Below are 9,874 nucleotides of genomic sequence, written 5' to 3'. Positions count from 1 at the left end.
GTGCCCACCCCCACAGCAGCACACATGACTTCTCCTGAGGGTTTCAAATAGAAGTGTTTCAGCTTTGCTGCTCAGGAAATTGTGATTTTTCTTCTGACCTCATTCGTGCAAGTAGGTTGTGGCAGAGCTGGGCTTTCAGGGCTGGGCTCTTCTCTGCCCCACAAAGCTGTGCCTTGTTTTCTCAGCTGTGTCCTGCGACCCAGCAGCCTGATTTATGCCAAAAGTGGGGCTGCAGCTGAAAAAAGAGCCTGGCATGTGCCAGTGGGGGATGCTGAGCTGCTGCTGATCCGCCCAAGAGATCAAAGGAGCAAAAGCCAGCCCACGCTGGGAGAGGGGCGCTGTGCCAGCATCGCTGCAGCTCGGCTTATCCTCCCGCTGCTGAATAATTCATGCCGTTGCAGCGTGTCATTAGAGGGCTGCTGGAAAAATCAGTGCTATAAAAGGTTCGTCTTTTGAAGCTCTGGAAAAAAATGTTTGAAGTTGAAGGCTTTTGCAGACTTATGACAAGTGTGGGTCCAAAGTCACCTGAACCCCAGGGCAGGAGGGGCAGCTGAGCACAGGCAGCTCCTGGTGTCTGGGGGGCTTGACTATGGAGAATTACCATGGTTGGATCTACAGCCATCCTTCCTTAGGGTTGTGTGCTACAGGGCTGTTCCTATACTGTGAAATGGCTTTGCTGAGGCTGCTCCTTCCCAGGTGTCACTTAGCAGAGCATTATCTCAGTTGCCTTTGCCCCCCCCTCCCCATATGCTGGGACCTTCTCTTCCAAAACGTTCCATCAGCACATGGGGATTAGCCTGCTGTGGGGACTTGTTTGCATTTAGAGTTTTGTTAAAACAGCCCCAGGGAACTGCAAAGCTCACAAGCCCACCTTGGCAGAGGAAAGCTGAGCTGGAGACCTGCACAAGTGCAGCCAAGTGCTCCCACCCCTGACTTAATTTGAGATTAACCCCAGCTGTGGTGGGAGGTCTGGCCATGTCAGGGGATGGTTGTCCTGCAGCCAGCAGTTCAGGCAGGAGAAGGATGATCCTGCTGGTGCCTTCTCAGCCTCTCCATGTGATGAACTCCCCTGGAACCAACAGGTAGGGTGTTGTGTGCCTGGGGTGTTTTGGGGATGGGTGTGAGTCCTGGGCTTGGGACACTTGCTGTTTTGGTACTTCTCTGAAAGCTTCTGGTGTCCAAAATAAGCTGTTATTCCCTGGGCTGCCCTTGGCTGGAGCTAGGCAGGGATGTCCTGTTCACAAGGGAATCCCTGAGGTGTCAAATAAAATCATAATAGTACAAAAATCCAAACTCTTTTAATACTTTCCAAAAATTCGACAACAAAAAAAGTTACATCAAACAACCAACCAAAGAAAACCTCTCACGAAGAAACGATACATTTCCAAGCACAAGGACAAACAGGCAAACCCACGCTCAGTGGCCTCGGTGCCCTGTCTCCAGGTGGTGCTGGCCAGTCTTTCTGGGATGCACCAGGGAGCCCCAGCTGGGGGGCAGGACCGTGTCCTGCTGTGTTCAGCGTGGGACCGTGACAGCCACGGGGGCACAGCTGTGCACACAGTCCTTGGGGCAGGGTCTCCCTCAGTTGTGTGAGCACAGCCTGACTGGGCAGACTGGTTCGAGTCTGTGGGTGGTTCCTGGTGTGACAAACCTTGTTGCTTGGTTTTCCACAGAAATGGACTCTTTTTTTTCTTTTTCTTTTTTTTTTCCCCTTGGACTTCTCTTGGCCAAGTGAGGGATGTGCTGAAGGGACCAGCTGCATTCCCTCATCTCTCTCCCAGTATCAGGGAGCAGACATGGAAGAGGGTTTGCACCAGCTGATCCATTCCACTGGGCAAACTGTTGGCTTGATGCAAGCCCTTGAAGTCAGAGCTGGGGGCAGGGGGCCTCTGCTACCCCACGTGGGGCACTGCCAGGCTGTGCATCACTAGTCCTTTCATACCTTCTCCACCACGACTGCTGCCATACCCACAGTGCTTGCTCTGCTCCTCATCCTCCCTGTGGCCAGGGAGGGAGGAGGTGGCATGCTGTGGCCCTACATGATGTCAAAGGAAGTCCCCTTGGTAAAGAGGCAGGTTAGTCACTGGCATCCCAGGAGCATCCTCCGTGTCCCAGCAGTGGCTGGAGCATTTCCCCTCCATTTCCAGCAGGAGCACTGTGGAGGGCAGTGAGGGGAAAGATCCAGCCAAATTACAACCCAGCCATGCAGGGGGAGATGCTGCAAGCTGTGGGGGACACACAGGAGCCTCCCTTCAGCAGCACGTGCCAGCCCCCTGCACACTGTTCTGCGTGGAGATGTGCTTCTCTTCCCATCTCAAGAGCGAGCCCCCGTTAAAACATCACCTCCTCGCAGCTCCCGTAGTCGCTCTCCACCATGTCAGAGCCCTCGTAGTTGGGGGGTGGCAGGGGCTGGGCTCGGATGCTGGGCTGGTGGCCCACCTCGCAGTCCGCATAGGAGGGCTGGGCCACGCTCAGCCGCATGCTCACCCGCTTGTAGCCCGGGTCGGGCTGGTACGGGACACCCTCGCCCTGCACCAGCTGGGCTGGGTAGTAGCTGATGGCCGTGTACTCATTCTGGCACTGGGAAGCTCCCATGTCCACAGGGCCGAGTGGCAGGAAGTCCTCCAGGTTCTGGTTGCTGTAGCGGGGCGGGATGGGTGCTCGCTTGTTGCTCTGGTCCAGTGGGAAGGGAAAGCCCCCGTAAAGGGCGACCGGCTCCGTGTCTGCTGGTGGAGGGGGTGGTGGAGGGAGAGGAGGGTGGGAGGAGGACGCAGGGGGGCCTTGAATGATCTCGTAGTGGGAATATTCCTGGACATCTGACGACAGGTACCGGGGTGGCCAGTAGGTTGTTTCTGCTGGGTAGACTGAAATAAAAGAGAGCTATGTTAGCTGCAGCTCAAGCGGTTGTTGCCTCTTTCTCGCCCTCCTGCTAATTCCTTCTGTGGGCTCTGAGCCTGTAGATGTGGCAGACTGGGGAAGAGAGGAGACGTGGGGACATGGGAGCTCTAGCTGCTGCTTTGGGAACTGAGGGGACCTGAGAGCAGCCTTGGCTGTGCTGAGGCAGTGTCCCTGCCAGCCTGCAGAGATCCACTACTGTAGCACCCAAAAGACACACTTCATCACACCATTTGGATGCAAGAAGCTTGCATGATAAAGGGATTGGAGCAGAGCCAGCAATCCACTGGATCTCTTTCTTTCCCTGTAGTTATTCTTGTGAATTCTAGGACTGTGCTTTGGTGATGAACTCTTGCATGGAGTAACTGCTGTCTGGAGCCATGCAAGGTGTCCCTGAGGATGTGATCCCTCTTCCTAGGAGCACTGATACAAATGTCTCCACTAAAATTCACACTAACTTTTAGGATCTCAATTTTTTTCTTTCATTTTTCTCTTTTACAGGACCTTTTGATCCAGAGTATGTGGGAATCCAGGCTATGAAGTAATGATTTCCCTGTTGATTGTGTATGAGACTGATCAGGTTAAAGCAGAAAACTGGGATATACTGGGGAGCATGGAGGAAAGAGCCTATAAAAGCCCTATAGCAGGGCTGGGGAAATGTTTGCCCATGCTTTACTTGGCTTTAGCCAACACCATTTGCCCCTCATGTTTTCAAACCTCAGACCCACTTCACAAGGGGAAAAGGGACATGTAAGAGCAAGAAAGAGCTGTGGCTACTGACCCATCTCCTCCCTGGCCCAGGTGCACTTGATGAAGGACTCGTTGTCGGAGTTGGAGGGGGGTGCAGCAGGGGGCAGGTTGGGAGCCACACTGCACACGATGGTGCCCCGGTGCTTGGGGACGTTGGCAGAGTTGAAGGTGACGAATTCGGGGGTGCCGGTGGGTTTGCGCTGCTCCGGCGTGGCCCGGTCCAGGTTGTTGTGCGCTGCGTCGCTGAGGATGTTGAGCTCGATGGGTGGCACGGCCTGGGTGCCCACGCCCACGCTCTTGGAGAACTCGCTCTTGGAGAGCAGGTCGGGGTCCTCCCTGGCCACGGGCTTGTGAGCCTTGGCGCGGTGCCGGTAGCGCTTGCGGATGAGCACGAAGGCCACGACCAGGATGGCCGCCCCCACCACACCCGCCACGATCTCCGCGATCTCCTCGGGGCCCACCGCCCACTGCGTGGGCACGATGGCGGGGGTGATGATGGGCTGGGTGCAGTAGTCCCCTTGGTAATCGGAGGGGCAGATGCAGTGGACAGAGCCCTGGCTGCTCACGCAGCGCCCGGAGTTGCGGCATGGGTTGTCTTGGCACTCCTCGGCCAGCTTCTCGCACCTGCGGGGAGGAAAGGATGGAGACAACCACCATCAGCCTGGGGATGCAGCTAGAACTGCCTTACCCTGTTCAGGGCTCTGACTTAGACCAGCCAAGGATGCTCCATCCCCATCTGCTCTCCCTCCCTTGCTTCTCCTGGCAGAGGACTGTGATCCTTGAGTATAAAATTATGCTTTTCAGGAGACTGTGTTTAACAGGATGGTCCTACTTTTCAGTCGAATGCAGCAAATTAAAATGGGAACCTTCCTGCCTCAGAGGAGAGTTTAGTGTTCTAGGGCTAACAAAGCATAGAAAAGTGCTTCCATCCTGTTAAATTAGGGAGCCCAGGGTCAGTCTGAGGTGTGTTAACCTCTTATGAAGTTCACTATGCCCTCCAGGCTCTGTGGGGTCTCAGGATGGTTTGTAGATGTCTGCAGGTTGCACTAAACATTTGAAGAACAACTACCCTGAGAAGCGGTGAATGGGCATCCTTGTTGCAGAGGCTTTTTGACATTTTATGGAGCACCTTCAGAACTGGGATGGAATTTCTGGTCTTCTGTCCTGCTCCACCCCACACAACCTAAATGTTTCCCGACAGTACCAGGACCTTTCCTTCCGACAGCAATGATCTCCCTATGCTAGAGGGAATATGCAATGCTTTATTGGCTTTCCTTCCTTTTTTTCTCATTAGTGAACGAACTCCATGAGGTCTGGGCTTCTCTTGTAGTCAGTGGTTTAGGATGTGTGAGCTGGTGTGCGCATCATGCACCCACAGCCTCCACCTGGACACCCGGTGATTTCAGATATTACACTGCCACCTAATGCTCAGCTACAGGCTTGTATTCCAAGAGTTGAACAATTTCTGCCTTTGCCTTGATCCACAGGACCAGTGTTCATCCTGGCTCAACGGCTAAGGCAGAAGGATGAACTGGGCCAGCAAGGACACGCTTTGAACCTGCCCCACAGCACCTGCAGCCATCAAAGCATCTGTGAGGAGAGATTTTTCTGTTTTCCCTCCTGCTCAGAGGAGATGGGCACAGAGCAGCAATGGCCACACGATGGCAGAGCTATCTGTGTCCTGGTCTGCTCAGCTCTGCCCTCGGACACCTCCCTGCTGCAACGCTTGGGTACCCTCAGTTTGCAATTAGTCCCAGCGAGACTGGTGAGCTCCAGAAATGTGCACTGCTCATTGGTAGAGACCACCATGGGATGTCACCCATCCCAAAGCCCCCCTTTGGGAGGCCCTTACCTCTCACCCACGGACCAGTCAGGGCAGTGGCAGGAGTAGCCGGTGGCGGAGAGGGTGCAGGTCCCGCCGTGCAGGCAGGGCTTGGACTCGCAGGGACTGTCCCCAAGCTCGCAGCGCTCACCAGAGAACAGCCCGGGGCAAATGCAGGTGTAACCTGGAGAGGGCGAGAGTGAACATATCTGTATGGAAGAACTGGCAAGAACAGGGAGAAGCAGTGACCGGTGGCACCCACAGAGGGCTCAACACGCTCCCTAAACACAGGTACTTGCTGCTACAGCAGTGCTATGGGGCACCTGAGCCATATGTGGCTGGCGAGTACATTACAGGACCTGGTGTGGTTGCCGGAGGCTCTGGGGCAATGCAGAGGCACTAGGGAGCTGTTTGAGCAATGAGTCAAGTCCATCCTGACACAGACCTCTCCTGCCAGGGATGCAGTCAGGGCACAGCATTATTGGATGGAGAAGCTGAGGGACAAATTCAGGATAAAGGAAGGGGAGCCTGGCGGGCTGATTCACAGTTTCTGACTCTCTTAAATGCAATCCTCTCTAATTTATTGTTCTCAGGAGTCTTTGGTCCTACGAGTTCTCGCGGTATGAAGCGCCTGTCTCAACATGTCAGGTTTCTCTTGCCTACAGGAGATGTCTGTTTGGAGCCAGAGAGAAACCAGGCACAGTAAGGACTAAGAGGGGGCTGCTGCTGTTTGTGTTTTTGGCTGCTGTTTAGTGTAGCCCTTAGCATGGGAATGTCCCTGGCTGTGCTGAGCTCTTGCCAGTTGCTTGGCTGGTGGTGCCATGCGGGAAATTCAGAGTTTCCACCTTGTAGCACACTTGAAAAGTCTTTGCTACTCATCCACAATCTAAACAACCCTGCTTTAGAGCACGGGGTGAACAAACCTGTTTCCACATGTGTGTTAGTGGCTGTACAACAAGGACGTGCTGGCACTCGTGCAGCAGGTGCTGGACGTTGCCCATAGGGCTGCATGTGCCCAAACACACATGTTCTGGCTCACATGTGTTTGCACCCTGTGGTCCTGAGCGCTGTGGTTGGTGTGGTGGCTGGTCTGGCTTGGACCCTCTCTGCACAGATGTGTTCTCACACGGCCACGTGGCTTCCCCAGGCTCGCTTGCACAGGCATGTCTGTGCCTGTGCATGTAATCCCACACCTGAGATCCCTGGGCAGGGCTCTGCATAAACTCAGTGCTGCCTGCTCCAGTCTCCAGGACTCAGCCAAGCATCCAGGATAACCTCACAAAATAAATGTTTCTTGAGCAACCCCTTCCCTGCAGCAATGTCCTGCCTGGGGCCATGTCCCACAGGCCCTTTCCTGGGCAGCTGGGCCATTTGCAGGAGAGGTTGATCACCTTGGAAGGAAACTATGGGAAGGGTACAGCATGATCACCAGTTTATTAGTGGAGTGATTTTCCTCCTCCTCTTCCTGCTGTATTGTCTCTGCAACAAAAGCAGGGGATGCCTTGACTTAGAGCAGAGATGCATTTTCCCCTTGTAGGCTTTGAGCCCCTTGCAGCCCAGCCAGAGAGGTTTTCTGTGCAAAGAGTCTCAAGGCTGAGGTGTGAGTGCCAGCCAGACTAACTGTTCAGTACAGATACACCTGGTGTCAAACAAGTTCACCTGAACCAGGCAGCTGCTGAGTCGACAGGGCTGGGAATCTTGTTCCCAGAGGCTGCGGGCAGGGCAGGAGAAGCTGTGCTGCCTCCTCTGTCCTCACTTGCTCACTGGGCAGGGTGTGGGCTTTGGCAATGGTCCCAAAGAGCACAGAGCTGCAGGAGGAGCTTCTGTCCCACACAGCAGCCTGGGAAGCACCCCCCTGCCCCCTGGAAGGGCCAAGGGGCAGGCAGTACCTCTCTCGATAGACAGGGTGTTGCAGGGTGCAGCCCTGCTGTGCTGGAACCTAAAATATGGTGCAGGGCAGTGACACAAAGGTGGACATCCCTGGGAGCAGTTCCAACAAACCCCATCCCTGTGACATAGCTTGCTGTGAGGAGCCCCTCTGATGGGAGGACAGGGCAGCGGTGAGACTGCCTAGGGCAGGGCCTGCATCAAACCTCTGTTGAGTGTCTGCAGCCCATTTTAGCCTGGGACTCTTGGATTAGAGCTTACGGTTTTCCCATATCCCTTTGCATAGCCCTGGGGAGTCACTCACTGCAGTGGGAAGAGACCAAGATCTTGGCTTGTTTATGCCCAGATACAATCATTGTGTGATCCCATCTTACCTGATCCCAGCCTTGTTAACAGCTCCTTAAGCAAAGAGGATGCAGAGGGGTGGGTGGAATTTCTATTTGCATTTGAGTTTTTGGCACCACTATGCTCTCCTATGTCATACACACTCCTTAGAAACACCTTCCTGCCCCGCGGGCCATGGTCCACTGGTGAGAGCCAGGATGATGATCTCATACCCGGCAGCTGCTGCTGCTGCTGCACTGAGTCAGGTATCACTTGAGGTCCCCTGGGACAGAGCACCTCTGGTTCTCCCCTGGAGTAGCCCCCCCATCTTTCCCTCCCCTCCCTGCTTATTGCTCTCCTGCTGCTCTGCGTGGGATGTTCACATACCTCCTCCGTGAGTTTCGGAGCACATCCCGTTGTTGAGGCATGGGTTGCTGCTGCAGGCACCAGTGGGGGAGCAACACTGCTTTATCCCCACCTGCTCCATGATTTCTTTTGACTGCCCTTTCCCAGGCAGGAGAACCACTTCTCTGCCGTTGATGGCAACCACATCCAGGCAGCCCCTGAACCCCCGTGTGACTCTCTGGGAATGCAGTGACTGCCGGAGGCCCCCAAAAATCAGGTCCCGTCTGCCCTGGGAGACACTACAGGTCCCTGGCAGCTGGAGAGAGGCATTTCCCAGGCCATCGATGAGCAGGCGGACGGACACGTTCTTCACCTCCAGGAAGACCGAGTGCCACTCGCCGTCGCTCACAAAGCGGGAGGAGGAGAGGTTCCCGGTGGAGTTCCCCCGGCAGCTGTACCCAAGGTGAGGCACCCCGTTAACCATCTGTAAAACACATCCCAGAAGTCATGGTTAGCTGTCATACAGGTGGCTGCTGTTTATGGAGGGTTTCAACCTCCTTTACTTTGCAAAACACCTTCATCTCTGGCACAATTGCACCTGTGGTCCTTCCCTGGAGCCTTTGACCAGTGTGCAGGGAGGGAAGCTCATCTTTCCACTTAACAGAGAGCAGAGCCATGTGATGAGACTGCTGCATCTCCTCACCCCTTCTCCCACCTCCCTGAGTCTAATCAGACTGGCATTCAGACTGTCCATAACTCCATCACCAGTTGCAGAGGGACCATGCGGCTTTTGTTCTGTTCTCTCTGTCTCATGAGTGGTGGGGAAGGTGCTGGAGCAGTTGCCCCTTTGGCACGGGTGAGGGTACTGAAAGCACCTCGTCAAGGAGGAGTTGGGAGGCAGAGAAAGGAATGACTGTTGCACTTGTCTCCTAACCAGCGTGCTGGAAAGCCAGGCCAAAGCTGCTGAGAGGTGCTGCCATCCATTCCTTGATCTCCAGTAGATGGGAGGGAGACAAGATATTGAGCTGCTAAAAGTGAACCACTTTTAAAAGTGAACTAGTGTCTTCTGCATTACACTGGGACATTAAAAATACCTATTTGTGGCTCAAGGTTAATCTTTAAAGCTCATGGAGGAAGGAGAAAGAAAAGGTTAGCTGTGTTGTTCTATGGTAAAGACAAAAATAAACCTTTTCTCCGAAGTGCTTTGCTGATAAAACCTCTGGCTCACAGAAGCCAAAAGTCTGTGGAGAAGGAGAGAAGAGATGGGATGGAATGAAATGCTCATGGAAAACCTGCAGAGCTTGCTATGTAACATTAAGCAATTCATCATAGGCAAGAGAGATCTCCATGGGGGGCACTAGAGACAGTGAGGAGGGGTGATTCTTGGAAGGGACTAGAGGAGGAGGACTGATTATGGGCTACACTGGCTCTAGAGGAACCTGCATAAAATATGATGGGGCTACTCTGGAGGGGACAAAAGCAGAACACAACAGTTAACTCTTAGAGAAGACCACAGTATAAATAAGTCCCAGTGGGAGGAGAAGCAACTGCTGAAGGAAGGAAGGAAGAACAAGAAGCAGTTGGCACATGCCATGGAAGGGCCTCAGGGCAACGTGTGTGTAAATCTCTTTGCACAATTGGCAAGCTCACCAGAGAACTTTGTCACTTCGCTTTATCTGGAGGAACATGATTTCACTTCAGATGGGTCTGCAGATTTGCCTTATCAATTTCTGGGGCTGGGAGACAGCTGAGAACTCAATTCCCTGGAGCAAGAAGTGACAGGCTGCCAAGTCTTTCCCAGCTTGCCTGGTTTGCCATCCTCTTGCTGCAACCTATTTCTGAACATCAGGA

The 9,874-nt window shown here is 53.9% G+C and overlaps 1 protein-coding gene across 2 annotated transcripts in view; it reads right to left on the bottom strand.

The window, feature by feature from the left end:
• Window positions 1-1,310: 1,310 nt before the first annotated feature.
• The window catches only part of FAT2 (FAT atypical cadherin 2), a 57,209-nt gene continuing 48,645 nt past the window's right edge, over window positions 1,311-9,874 (bottom strand). For both annotated transcript variants that reach the window (XM_027643285.1, XM_027643284.1), the window contains 4 exons: window positions 8,066-8,507; window positions 5,498-5,651; window positions 3,677-4,269; window positions 1,311-2,864 (listed from right to left, as the gene is read on the bottom strand). In XM_027643285.1, coding sequence (XP_027499086.1) covers window positions 2,332-2,864; window positions 3,677-4,269; window positions 5,498-5,651; window positions 8,066-8,507 — 1,722 coding nt within the window. In that variant the 3' untranslated portion in view covers window positions 1,311-2,331. The remainder of the gene's footprint in view (window positions 2,865-3,676; window positions 4,270-5,497; window positions 5,652-8,065; window positions 8,508-9,874) is intronic.

This window comes from Corapipo altera, unplaced genomic scaffold (genome assembly GCF_003945725.1).
Source record: "Corapipo altera isolate COAL_440 unplaced genomic scaffold, ASM394572v1 75, whole genome shotgun sequence".
NCBI lineage: Eukaryota > Metazoa > Chordata > Aves > Passeriformes > Pipridae > Corapipo > Corapipo altera.
This window is presented reverse-complemented; position numbering and strand designations above follow the sequence as displayed.